The 12,001-nt window shown below is 32.4% G+C and overlaps 1 protein-coding gene across 1 annotated transcript; it reads left to right on the top strand.

Moving 5' to 3' along the window:
* Window positions 1–445: 445 nt before the first annotated feature.
* LOC145017813 (uncharacterized) lies at window positions 446–1,057 on the top strand. Its single transcript, XM_078975768.1, has one exon. The coding sequence runs from the start codon at window positions 530–532 to the stop codon at window positions 896–898; it is 369 nt and encodes a 122-aa protein (XP_078831894.1). The 5' UTR covers window positions 446–529; the 3' UTR covers window positions 899–1,057.
* The last annotated feature ends 10,944 nt before the right edge of the window (window positions 1,058–12,001 follow it).

Below are 12,001 nucleotides of genomic sequence, written 5' to 3'. Positions count from 1 at the left end.
CCACTGGAAAAATGGAAACTGGAACCGAAACCGCATACAAAAAATCGGTTCTGACGGGTACCCAACAGGTAGCGGTTCTGGAAAAATAAAAACCGGAACCGAAACCACTTAAGGCGGTTCCACAACTTTAGGAACCGGAACCGGAACCGTATACAAAAATCGGTTCCGACGGGTACCCAACAGGTAGCAGTTATGAAAAAATAAAAACCGGAACCGAAACCGTTTAAGACGGTTCCACAACTTTAGGAATCGGAACCGCTTAAGGCAGTTCCGATTCTAGAACTGACGGTTCCGAAAACGTGTACCTGTTTAGATACTTACCCCTATTTAAAATTATTATTGTTAAATTGAAGGAAAAAAAAAAAAAAAAAAAAATTTTTAATGATAGTACAGGGTTCAGACTGTAATTCAATAGTAAGGCAGTCAACACCTTTTATCACCCACCCACCCACTAACCTTAAAGTTAGAACATTGTCGTTAGCTCTCTCTTCCTCTCTCTTTCACACACACACGAACATTTTGCCTGGTCATGGTGATGGTAACGTTTAGACTGATGAGGATGGATAGTGGGGATGATGATCAGCTACCGCCTCTGGTGGAGCCACCACCGGTGGCTGTGGGGCAGAGCCATTCAGCAAACCGGTCAATCGAGACGCTGGTGGTGGTGCTGGCAGTGATAACCATCGTCGCCGTGATTGCAGGATTCATAGCACGGCTATGTGGAGGAAGGCATTATGGAGGGAATGGAGGAGATCATGAAGTTGAAGGATGTATTGAGAGTAGATGCAGAAGCTGTATTGATGCCGGCATTTCAACTGCACCACCGCCGCCGGCAGCAGCAGCAGCAGCACCGCCAAAAGAGGAATCAAACCCAGCAAAAGAAGAAGCAAAAAAGTGAAGAATGTACGGAGAGGGTAAATTTAGGAACACTAATAGTATATCTTTTTATTTTTATTTTTACATATTTAAAATCTTATATGGTTATTCATTATTGGTTTAATCAATTTGTTGGTGTAGATGAAGATTTCGGTCCCTTACATAATTAAATATGTTTTCTAACAAAATGATGAATTTGATTCCTGTTATATACACTTGATCCAGATAAAAAAAAACTTTAGTATGGTTCACAATCAAAGGCTTAAAATGTACATCTTTTGATAATAACAATTTTTGAATTTTGTATATATATATATATATATATATATATATATATATATATATATATATATATTACTTTCAATAATCGTTAATGATTAAAGAGTAATATTTGACAAAGAAACATTATGGCACTTACTTTAAAAAGGACTTACTTTAAAATGTAGACGTTGTTTAAGGATTAAATAGATAAATTTAAATTCTATCACTATATCACATATATCCGTTTGATAATTGCTGACTGAGAAAGTGTTGATTGAAAAAGGTCTGTCTGAGTAATAAGTTCTGATTGAGTAAGAAACTATGATGTTTGATTATACATCTGAGTGAATGTGCTGACTAACGGAAAATGATCATTTTACCCTGATGTTCTTTATAACAATAATAATAATAATAATAATAATAATGTATACAAAAACTTTCAGTATAATAGACATTAAATATACTATTTAGAGATTAAAACACAAAAAACTCTTTAGTTTGCTGGTAAACATCCTTATATGTATAAGGGAGACACGATTTTAATTCTTGTAACATTCCATTTCACTTGTTTTTATTCAAAGCCAAAGATATTATTGTAAAGTCTTGCTTTCTTTCTCAGTCAGCCTCCTGTCAACTCCTTTCTCAGCCAGACATATCTTACCGAGTTAGATGGCCAAAGTTGGATTATCAAACACATTTTGCTGACTGAGTCAGCCAAAAACGTCCGACTTGACTCGGTCAGACGCATATCAAACGGGGCCTAAGATCATCTCTAATCCAACCTCTCTTTATTTTCCCCCCAAAAAATGGAATAAAAAATAAAGCAACTAGTGTTTCATCTCTAATCCTACTTTATTTTTTACTCCTAAAAAGTATATTCATAATATATTTCATTATTCATTGTCAAACACAACCCCTCTACCAATTTAATTTTAACAAATGCATAATCTATATTTTTTTTCATTACATTAATATTAAATACAAAATGTTATATTTATAATAAACTTATAAATAAATATTATACATGCATTTATAAAAAAATATTACACATACACACTTTTAAATAAATATTATACATATATTTATATAAATATTAGACATACACACTTTTAATTATAAATTTTTATAAAATACGTTAACATTTTTTAAATTTTCAATATGTATTTAAATTTTTATATAAATTCGATGAACAAAAAAATAAACTTTATATTTATAATTAATTAATATAATTTAATATATAACAAAATATTGTAAATATTAAATATTATATTTAAATATTAATTCGTTGGTAAAAATGAACTAGAAATATATAAATATATAAACATAGAGACTAAAACCGACAACGCAACGTTCATTATCATTTTGAGAGAAACGGATAGTATAACACCATATTTGGTGTGATACTATTCATATCCCCAAAAATGTGTGAATAAATGGGGGAGGGTTGGAGGAGAATGAATGAATAAATGGAGGAAAAAATGAAGAATAAGAGTGAGTTGGAGATGCTATAAGACCATCATGATTTTCTTTTGAAATATTTCAACTGTTTACCACTCAAATATCAGTAAAATTTGATCAAAATTATCATTTTGGATATATATATATATATATATATATATATATATATATATATATATATATATATATATATATATATATATATATAGGGTTATGTTATTTTATTTTTACTAACTATTGTGTGCCAGAATGCACAGATCTGGACTATCGGATGAAATATAATCAAAAGTTATGATTTGAGGGTTTATGATAGTAGAATAGGATAGCATGTACCATATAATCACACAAATTTCAGAATAAGGGCATTTTAGTCAATTAACGTATATTAAAAAAGGAAATTTTCGTATTTTTAGAGATGATTAATTCCTTTATTTTTTAAAAATATGAATATTTTAAATTAATTCAAATTTAAAAATCCGATTTTATTCTGTCAGAATGCTAGATAGCCAACCATAAACTAGTAAATATATTTTTCGATTTTATTCTGTCAGAATGATAGAATGTCAAACATAAACTAGTAAATACATTCTGAAAGAATACACAAATCAATTCTTGAACTAAATAATATAACAAATAATTACATTGTATGATTGTGATTCATTGAATAATAACAATATTCTGAAAAAAAAAAATTAAAAAAAAACATCAAAATCTAACAAAAACACTAATCTATTCTGAAAGAATATTATTTTTAAGCAACACTTTATACATTGTAGCATAACACATTCTGATATAATACACTCTTGTTCTATATGTTTTCTTCCTTTTCCACATCAATGTTAGCTTCTTTAAAACCTGAATCCACAAAGAAAAGATAATCAAGTTTCAAAAATTAAACAATTCAATTTATTCTAATAGAATACAGCAATACAAAAATTCTTATAGAATAAACTATTCTTGCAGATATAAATTCTTATAGAATAAACAATTCAATGCATTATAATAGAATACAACAATACAAATATAAATTTTTGATAAGAGGGACTAAAAATGTGGATTTATTAAAACTTGGGCCAAAAAGATGAATTTATATATAAATGGGCCGAAAATGCACATTTTCATAACAATCAAGCCAAAAATGATATTTTTGACAAAAGTGAGTTAAGAATGTTATTTCTACTTAAAACTAGCCTCAAATACAAATTTTATCCTTAAAGAACCTAAATTGTCATTTTTACCAAAAAGGTGCCCTAAGTGTAAATTTTCGATTTTAGGACCAAAAATGTCTTTTTACAAAAAAAAAAAAGGGTTTTTCGCATCAATTTGGTAACCAACGAAGCTTATACAGTCAACGTAACCAACAACGGATAAAATACGTCATTCTTACCCTTATTGGGCCTGAAACTAATTTACATGCTTAGTGGGTCTTAGTTGTCTACTTACATGTTTATTGGGCTTGGGATACTCCTTATATGATTATTGGGCCTGTAAATAATATACATGTTAAATGGGCCTTAGTTGACCTTTTACATAAATATTTGGTCTTGGATAGATATTCTCATTCCTTTTGCGCTTAGAAATAATTTACATGTTTAGTGGGCCTTAGTTGTCCACTTACATGTTAATTGGGTCAGGAATATATCTTATATGTTTCTATTCGCGTAAATTCAATTAAGGATCAAGTGAGACATGTCGGTTGACAATTATTGAGTGTACAATCGTAGCCTGTAGTTATAACCAGAGTCTCCTGAAGGGAGAGCGGGAGTTTGTGTATAGATCTATACAGGGATGACACCCCACACCTGAGTTGTTCGTTACAGTTAGACTAGGCCAGTCTAGGGTGACAAAAACCTTACCTTATTCCATCAGCGTCCGAAAAATGCCAAGACAGGCGAAATTGTCATTATCTAGTATGGTTATAAAGACTCACTTAGAGGAATTAACGTTATAAAATTTACGGGAAACCATTCTGTTTTCTCTTTGGATTACTCAGTAACATACTCGCGCTGGTACTCAACCTCGGGGGTTGAGATACCAGTATTCTCTTTCACCGATAACATCTGGTTGTTTGGGGTCATTATATTTAAATTCTCTTGGTTATTCTCTCCATACTCTCTTTACATTCTAGCAAACATAAACACACATGCATTAATACAAGATCGGACACAAACATATCAAACTGTTTTAAGAAAATATCGGATTTTCTGGTGTTTACATAGTAATACAAATCATTTTCTCAAACATGCTTATGAACTCACCAACATTTTTATCTTGACCTTTTAAATTAACTAGTATTCTCAGGAAATTGTTGAGCAGGTTGGGCACAAAGAATCCATGGATATTTTGTTATATTATTTTTCATTATACTTTGATTATTTTGGCATGCAATATTGAAATACAATACTTGATGTAAACAATGAATGTTTTTATATTAAACGTGTGATGGTGATGATGTTATGTTTCAACTAAATACTCTGTGATGATACTACAACAATGAAGTCGCCCAAGCCCTCGGACGTTTCCGCTGTCTTGTTCGGGGGTGTGACAGCGATTCACTCAACCGAGAAATAGATATCGCTGAACATCTCGCCCAGGGTATTGACATTCTTTTTGTCATGCCAAACTGTGGAGACTCAAATGTATTCTCGGATACATTCTGTGACATTCCCATTTTCACGGCCAGAAAAGACTGATTTTGTTTATGCTTTATAAAAATCAGAGTACTTTTCATAAAAATGTTGCCGAATTTGTTCCCAGAAAAATACGATAAATATGTTATCAAAATATTTTCGAAGAAATGTATTTTATTCATTTTAAAACGTTTGGGATGTCATCGTCAATACAGAAACATAAGCAAAAACAAAACTTACATTTATTTACACTGTTGATCTACATCTTTGTAATCTCTCAGTGTAATGTGACTTCATATCAACACCTGTGATATAAATAAACTAAGTAGGTCAGGTTGGGAAACCTGGTGAGTACATAGGGTTTTCAACCCACAATAATATCATTATTATGTTTAAACAATCAAACAATCAACCCAATTACCCATCCCCATTATCTTCTTTAATCTTAAGGATCTACCTTAAGAATCAACTATTCCTCGTTCATTCATTCCTAAGGATCATCCTAAGGAATCAGCACAAAGTCCATCGTTGCCACGGTTTACACAATGGGAACTAAGTCTGCATAATCGCCAGGGTTAAGGCATCAAGTCTGCATGATCATCAAGGTTTAGGCATCAAGTCTGCATGATCACCATGGTTTAGGCATTAAGTCTGCATGATCACCAGGGTTTAGGCATCAAGTCTGCATGATCACCAGGGTTTAGAGTACACCGGGTGAACACATCGTTCACAACACCTACAGGTTGTGAGCCTGCTAGTGTTCCACTGGACTGTCTAGAATAGTCTGTGGTTGTCATCCATACTCTATTGAATGACGGGGTCATCATTTGGAAAAAAGGCTTCTCACATTGTCCACCTCTCACCCTCACCTCGTGGTCTATAACACGTCTTAACTCATCATTCAACTCATATTCCATCTATTATATCTACCCATGTTTATCCCAACATTATCGTAGATATAAAATACATATACAGTTTAAATCATTTAAAACATGTATAAAATCATTCATTTAGCATAGACAACAAGTACTCAGATAATATGCACACATAGCATGTAATTTATATAAAATACTTCATATTTATGTGTAAGATGAAAGTAATTATGCACTCACTTGAAAAGGTGGTGATTCCGAACTCAGACAACGCTTCACTTGAAGAAAAAAAAATTCCTTCGACGAAACCTAGTATTATTACCACTAGAGTTTAGTCTATTATTCACCGAGACAAATTAATAGTCTAGCTATTATTACTATTATATAACCGTTAAATAATACTTATATAACCCATAATAATAGCCCAGTTACTTATTATATGTTCTTAATAACGTTAATATAATTAAATAAAAACTATATTAAAAATAGCGTAGGCGTAGCTCACTTACAGCGGGTTTTATAGAAAACCAGGCTTTGCTTGGAGCATCATTCCCGTGCGGAAAATCTCTTCTTCTCGGAGCTGTCGATCACTCAGGGCTTCCGCCTCGTGCTATGGAGGTTCCCTAGGCTTTTCGGGGGGTTTTGGGGCTAGAGAGAGGTTCTAGAGAGAGAGTAAAGAGAAGAAAGAATGAGAAAGGTGTGAAGAAAATGAGGGTGGGAGAGGTTCTATTTATAGGGTGAAAATGGTTGAACTTGGTGCCACATGTCACCATCTAGTGGCAAGACTTGGGGAGAAAGCAATGGCCAAGATTGTGCCACATCACCCATTTTCGCACAACACACTTCCAACTTCTAAAATCCGTAACTTTCACATACGACCGCCGTTTTTACGTTCTTTATATCCACACGTAGGTAAAAATAATATCTACAACTTTCATTTTGACTCCGTCGGCTAATTCTCGACCGATCTTAAATTTAACAGTACAAGGCGTTTAGACTATTAAATGACTGCGAAGAATTCGTAACTCCTTCATACGGACTCTGTTTTCGTCTGTATTTTTACTGTTAAGCTCCTATTAATGATATATTCAACTCTCATTTAAGTCACGTAAGCCAAAAACCGCTCGAACTAAAATTCGAGTTTCGGGTCATGCACTGCTAAGCCGAATCTTAGAAAAATCATAACTTCTTCATACGCAGTCAGATTTGGGCGTTCTTTTTATGGATTTTCTCGGTTTAACATATTATACGAATTTCATTTAGATATCTAAGGCTAAAAAGTCTTCCATCGTAAAATCACTATTTACGCTTCCCGGTGCCGTGCCGGTTCCGTCGCGAAACTTCGACGGGTCATAACTTCTTCGTTATAACTCGGATTTCGACGCTCTTTATATGTACGGAAACCTTGTGACATATTCTACAACTTGGTTAAGATTATTTATTCTAAATAATCTTTTGTCAAAAAATCATTTTCAATCCCTATTACCTCTAAATTGACTAGCCCAGATCTACGGGCGTTACACTTTCTCCGCAGGTAAGGAATTAATGGTATTGGCACCAAGGAAATGCACCTCGCAAGGCATGATTATTGTTGAATGTCCCGCCAAGGGCCTTGACCTTGTGTCATGCTAAAATTTGGAAATATGTCTTTGGATACATTTGCCGCAAGAATGGTTTTGTGAGTTATTCCTCATTAACTCTCACTGGCACTAGAATAGTACACTCAACTGAGATTCAGAAACCAATTAACATCTCGCCAAGGGCCAAGTTAACTTGTTAACTTGAAAACTGTATTGAGATCTTTGATCGAGGATATACAAGGGCTAACATCAAAAATAGCCATGAGTAGTTCTCCGATATTCAACAAATCGCAATGTGTTCCTTCGTGTTCACACAGATACTGCGAGTAGTCTCCATCTGAGCCAAGGCTGGGTCCTTGAACAGTTGTGGTGAGAAGGGTCTTTATGACTCTGTAATCCATATGGACTTTTAGTCATGGTTATTTTTCAAGATGCATCTTTGATTAGTGAATAATATTTATTCAAAGGAACAAGAAGTGAAAAATCAATTTTCAACACACAACCTTTCAACCCCAGAAGCAACGTGAAACAGTATTTGAAGTTATGCGACGAATTGCATTGAAGCCTCCTCAATCAGTTTGCTACTATTTATGAACCTGCTGAAGTGATCAAGAAGCATCGAACTCTATGTAATTATCAAGGAAGAAATTTAAAGCTAAACGTGCTGATCTTGAAGAACCAATTCAAGAAGCCTCTACGCCCAGTGTATATTAAAAGTCAGATTTTTAATGAAGTCCAACTACTAAAGATAAAGTTATTCATGTAGAAGATTCATATGCACATCTTGTAGTCAAGTCGTGAAGAAATCGAGGAAAGAGAGCTGAAAGTCAAGATCAAGGAAGACTGAAAAGAAAAGAAAGCTATAAACCAAGGTGGAGTTTGTTATGACATAAATTTGTGGTTTATACTTTGTTTCTCAAGGCTTTTAGAGTTCTCGATTTAGAACCGAAATCACTATGATCTCAGTTGTACATGGACCGAAGTCACCATGTGATTTCGGTGGGCTTAATGATGTTTTCGATTGGACTGGGCTTTAGTAATTAGGTATTAGTATATACTGTGTTATTTTCAGTTGTGAAGAGAGTTGGTCATTCGGTTTTATCAAAGAGAGATTTAGAAAGCATTAACAGTTAGAGAGAAATTGTTTGATCTTATGTACCCGACTATTAGTCAATAATAGTGTGCATTGAAGATTTGTGTTTTTGTTTTTGTTTCATATTTATTGTTTTGTGTTTATCACTTGATTAGGATTCCGCACTAATCTCATATTTAAAATTGATACCTAGATCGGGGTTTTACATAAGGTAGGGTTCTGTGTGTGATCTTTGTTTTAGATTTATTCTTCTTCATCTTCCTTTTTTATTTGGAACGAAGAACATACCCATCTTTGACTTTTGGCTTTGGGTTTTATTTCAGACCCAGAATTAAGAACCAAGAACACACATTATGTGTTTATGTGCATGCCGTGTTGTACACTCACCGAACAATGTTTATTAGAGGGAGAAAGAGAGTTAAACACACACACACATACATAGTTCGATCTTGAAAGAATCAACATCTACTTCGATCTTAAAAGTTGATTTCATCTGGGTTTGCAACTTGAAGATCGTTCTTGAGTTATTGAAGTTCATTATTGAGTTCATGAAATCGAGTTTGAGTCTTGATTTGTTAATAACATACAAGGGGGTTTAAAAATTGTTTATTCATCAACTTTTTTTTTGTCCATCTTCATGTTTGGACAAGAACACGCAGAAAACCCAATAAATTTCGGGATCTACATCCTTATTTGGTTAATCCTAGATACATATGTTCATGAACAAATATGAGAGAGAGAGAGAGAGAGAAGAGAAGAGAAGAGAAGAGTTCTTGTCATAATAAAAGAAAAATAAAAAATAAAATAATATGAGGCAAATCCGTCATTTAAAAAAATTTTAAAACAATTTGGACCAAACTTGCACCAAAATCAAACTTTTTTTATCGCTGACGAATCCATACATTTTTGGACTAAACTTGCGAGTTGTGACATAGCACAATGACCATTCTTATAATTTTGTCTCTTATTTTTTTGACAAAATTTCAAAAATGGTCTATATGGTATATCAAAAATTGTCATTTTGGTTCAAAAAGTTTGGACTAGCAACACTAGTCCAAAACAAGCATTTTGTTGTGTTTTCTGTCCTGTTTTTTAAATATATAAACTGATGGATTTGTCATTGATATTTTCTTATTTTATTTTTTTTAATTATTTTTTCTAATTATTTTTTCTAATTAAAAATTAAGCAAAAAAGAAAAGGTAACCTCATTCCACTAACATTCTTCTTGTAACACACCAGTGTCGATTAACACATCCACCATCACCGTCGTTCGCCACCATCGCCGTTGGTCACTACCACTATCGACGGTCACCACCACCACCCCTCTAGTTTTTTAGATCGCAAGAACAAAAACATATTTTTCAATATCAAACCTCACTTTAATTAAACATTCATTCTAAATAAAAACAAAAACAAATCAAACTTCACTTTAATTATCATTAACCACCAAAACCCATTATATTATACTATATATTAATTTCAAAGTGCTTATGAATAGTAAATTTTTATGCTTTTGGAGTTTTGCCACAGTAAATTTGTATTTTGCAAGATTTAATCTTTATAATAACAATGGTAGACCTAAACAGTGGAATTTAGGGATTGGCCAAAGGGTTGGTCACCTATGGCTACCCAAAGTTCCAGTTCATGAGTTTTTTGACGATGTATCATGAGCCTTCAAATTCTTTACATATGAAAAGTTATATCTTATGTTATCCCGTTTATATTTTGTCACACTTATACATAAAAAATTTATGTCATATCATCTGTATGCCCAACATCAAACTTTAAGAGTCATTACATCTTTTTTTATTATTATTATTATTATTATTATACAATTTCATGTTATTTTCACTGCAAAAATTAGGATTTGCTTACAATATACTATATATTAATTTCAAAGTGCTTATGAATAGTAAATTTTCATGCTTTTGGAGTTTTGCCGCAATAAATTTTTATTTAGCAAGATTTAATCATTATAATAATAAATGGTAGACCTAAATAGTGGAATTTAGGGATCGACCAAAGGGTTGATCACCTATGGCTACCCAAAGTTCTAGTTCGTGAGCTTTTTGATGATGTATCATGAGCCTTCAAATTCATTACATATCGGGGACGGGCCAAAGGTGGGGGCAAGATTAACCCTCGTTTTAATTTCGGGGGCGGGGGCATGGTTTGGTAGTCCCGTCTCGAAACCCCCGTGGGAACCCCGTTAATAAATTATATGAATTGACATATATTAATTATATAAATATTATAAACAATAAAATGATTTTTTACGTACAAAAATTCAATAAAAAACCAGTTTTTAAGTTGTTTGTAACATGTAAAATTATGTTATAAATATCTATTTGTTACTTAAAAAATAGTTTCTTTTTGCTCAAATAAGGTAGATCAAAATCAATTGGGGATGGAGGTCACAAGAGGAATTCAGGGGCGGGGGTGGAAAGGATGGAGATTATGTATGTGGCTTTTTCAGTTTTTTGTGAGCATTGTAGTTTTAGAAACCGCATTGTACTCTAAAAATAGCATTGTATTTCAAGTTGCATTATACTTCTAATTTTAACAAATATTTCAATTCCTCGAACCCGGTTTAGAAGTGTGGAAATCGATTTCTTCCTTTCCTTGAAACCTTCTATTTCTGTCTATGGATGTTAAACATCGATATAGGCACATGCAAATATAGAGAAATTAAATATCCTTCTATTTTTGTTCGTATAAATCTTCTTATCAAATTGAATAATGATATATGTAACATTTAATGTATTTTTAATAATATTTTAGTATATTAATATAACACATGTCATCATTTAATTTGGTAGAAAGATTTGTAAGAATTTCTCATAAATAGAGAAAAAAAGTATTTCGTTACTTTAAAATGTCTAGTTTTTTTTAAACATTTTAGAAAAATATAAGGGGGTGTTTGGATAAATAATCTTGTAGTTTATTAGCTTATTGCTTATTTGCTTATTATGGTGAGAATAAACATTTTTTAAAATGTGCTTAGATTAGCTTATTGCGGTGAAAATAATCAATAAGCAATAATCTTTTAAGTGTTTGGCAAAATAAAACAACTTATATGAATAAAATGACCAATAAGTATTTTCCATCTTACTTATTAAAATCAGTTTATTTTATTTTTCCTATGATAATAAACTGATTTTTAAATATTTTTATCCAAACATTTAAACAATAACCTATGTACTTTTCCTGTCCCAACACCCGTGATTCTA

Source organism: Lactuca saligna, chromosome 9 (genome assembly GCF_052625555.1).
Source record: "Lactuca saligna cultivar CGN05327 chromosome 9, ASM5262555v1, whole genome shotgun sequence".
NCBI lineage: Eukaryota > Viridiplantae > Streptophyta > Magnoliopsida > Asterales > Asteraceae > Lactuca > Lactuca saligna.
This window is presented reverse-complemented; position numbering and strand designations above follow the sequence as displayed.